This window comes from Cyprinodon variegatus, unplaced genomic scaffold, assembly GCF_000732505.1.
Source record: "Cyprinodon variegatus isolate N-32 unplaced genomic scaffold, C_variegatus-1.0 Scaffold11, whole genome shotgun sequence".
In the NCBI taxonomy this organism is placed as follows: Eukaryota; Metazoa; Chordata; class Actinopteri; order Cyprinodontiformes; family Cyprinodontidae; genus Cyprinodon; species Cyprinodon variegatus.
The window spans coordinates 1,548,129-1,550,548 of NW_015150464.1; the positions used below are offsets into that span (position 1 = coordinate 1,548,129).

Genomic DNA, 2,420 nt, shown 5'->3' on the forward strand with positions numbered 1-2,420 from the left:
AAAACTCCCTTTTAACAGGAAGAAACCTCCAGCAGAACCAGGCTCAGTGTGAGCGTCCATCTGCCGAGGCCGACTGGGGTTCAAGGACACAGAAGCAGAGATACAAAAAGCAGCTGCAAAAGGCGGCCCCGTCCAGGAAACACACAGCCAGGCAGACGAGCGCCGAGCCAGCTCCCATGCCAGAGGATAAAGAGAGCACATCCAGTCAGTCACGGTCAGAGAAACAGGACCGCACTGGAAAACAGGCCGATCTCCAGCATCTATAAACAAAGGTGTGGATGGAAGCAGCAGAGCTGATGTTTCTCTCCAGGATGGCGTCACAGCCAAACAGGAACAGAAGAGGCAAAGCTACTCTGAGGAAAAGCAGAGAGAGCAGAACGTTAAAGATTGAACTAACAGATTCGGCAGAATAGGAGAATAGAGAGAGAATAAAGGTCCCTTTGTCCTCCAGCAGTCTAAACCTATAGCAGCATAACTATAGAGATAGCTCAGGATGTTCTTTCTTAACACCTTTGTGTTGGTCTTTCACATGAAGAGCATTTAGGTTCGCTTTTTTAAACATGATAAAATATGGAGAGACAGAAAGAGTGTGAATAGGAGTTATGGAAAATGTAAAACGGCAACAAAATGTCTCAAATGGTCCCTTTGTTCTCTGTGGACATTTTTTCCACGCCCCTATACAGTTGTCCAGATTCATCCAACAGCTAAGCTCTCAAACATGTTTTGAGAAAAAAAATAAAAAGTAGTTTTCGAGCTAGTTTACATGAGAAAATTAGAGCAAGTGCACTAATGTCTGTTTTTCGAGCTACTTTAGTGTGGGAGTATGAATATTTACAACCGCGTTCTGGTGTTTTTTTACTTACTGTGATGAAAATTTGCGCTCCTTGCAGCAGAGATGGCTTTCCATCAGTAACCGGGGGCTTGTCAGCACCCCCCACCCCTCCTCCTCTCGGCTCTGTAATGGAAATATGTAATTAAAGAATCACATTTATGTTTGGTAATCTCCTGTAGCATTTCTAAGATTTCCTCACTAATATCCAATCAAAGCGGTTTTCATTTGTGAAGCGAAATCTACATATTTGTAGTAATGGCGATCATATTAAAAATAAGGCCCTGGGGAGTTTTCAAGTTACTTTGATTTCTTTTTTTCTCTCTCTATACCCGTATTTCAAATAAAAAGGGGAAAAAAAAAATCTGAATTTCTTCTCCCCCCCATCTCTTCCTCAGTCCGGCCTAGAAAAGAGCATGGAGGAGGCCATCGCTGAAGGGGACATTGCAAAGGCGGAGGAGATGAGCGACAGACTCGCCACTCGAGAGGTACGTTCAGCAGATAAGCGATCTTTGGGGTGCGCCCGCTGTGACAAATCAAGCTAATGGATCCGTGGCCATTTTTTCGCTGCAAAGACACAGAGGAACAAAAACACATGCAGACATCCACCATTCAGACCCGCAGCCCTTTTCCTATTGAGTTAATGGAAAGCCCTCCCCTTAGTTTTGAAGTGCTGCAGTGTCTAAAGGACTTTTGGCTCTGCTTTTTAATGAAGGGGTACATTGCTTTCAAGCCAACTGTTAAATCATTCTCCAGGTAAGAGTTTCGTACCTTTGAAGTGTACGTGTCCCTAAATGCACTGCCTGAAGTTTTGTAACTAAGCGGCTCGGTTGGCGTCGAAGATCCGGGTGGCTTGAAAGTAATTTAGCGTAAAATGTAGCCGCCACACGCACACACATATGCACACACATGTAATTTTGGTTTAAAAGACACAAAAGCTACAGTGCCAAACTGCATCAAACATAAACTTCTTTGTTTTATGTTTGTCTGTTGCTTGCAGCATCCCATTGGCTTTTATCATAGGACCAAAATGTTGACTCTGGTTTATTTGCTTTGCAAGGATTCAAGAGGAGTTGCTAAATAAGAGGCAGTACGTTTTCATTTTAATTTTAATAAAAGTTTCACCCTTATAAAAAAAAAACAAAAAAACATAAGAATCACCCACATGATTTTAAGTCGTAGCTGCCAATTAAGTCAACATTTTCAGATGAAGCATTCTTTTTTTCCATCATTTTTATCAGCTCTCACCTGATAAGAGTGGTTTTGATGAGTTGCAAATAGAGCTTTAATAAAATATCCATTTAGCTTAACACTCGGATTAAAAGAGTCATAACTTGTTAAAATTCATGATCAGTTATTTTTACAAGAAAAAAAAAAAAGCTTTTTCAGAACCATTTTCCATGCCTCTTTTTTTTTTATGAGTAACGGTATCAAAAATGTACTTAATCTGGATGCAGCTTTAGCAACATTAGCTGCTAGCCATGGTTCTTTTTTCTGATCTTTTACACAACAGGTGAAAAATTACACAAACAAAAACACTTTCCTCACCTTTATCTCAGTCTTATGTTTACATTTGATGTAAACATAAGAC

General features: G+C 40.7%; 1 protein-coding gene across 1 annotated transcript in view; it reads left to right on the forward strand.

Moving 5' to 3' along the window:
- fam204a (family with sequence similarity 204 member A) overlaps nucleotides 1-2,420 on the forward strand; it is a 36,412-nt gene that overhangs the window by 10,925 nt on the left and 23,067 nt on the right. Inside the window, exon 5 of the mRNA XM_015380492.1 lies at nucleotides 1,228-1,317. Coding sequence (XP_015235978.1) covers nucleotides 1,228-1,317 — 90 coding nt within the window. The remainder of the gene's footprint in view (nucleotides 1-1,227; nucleotides 1,318-2,420) is intronic.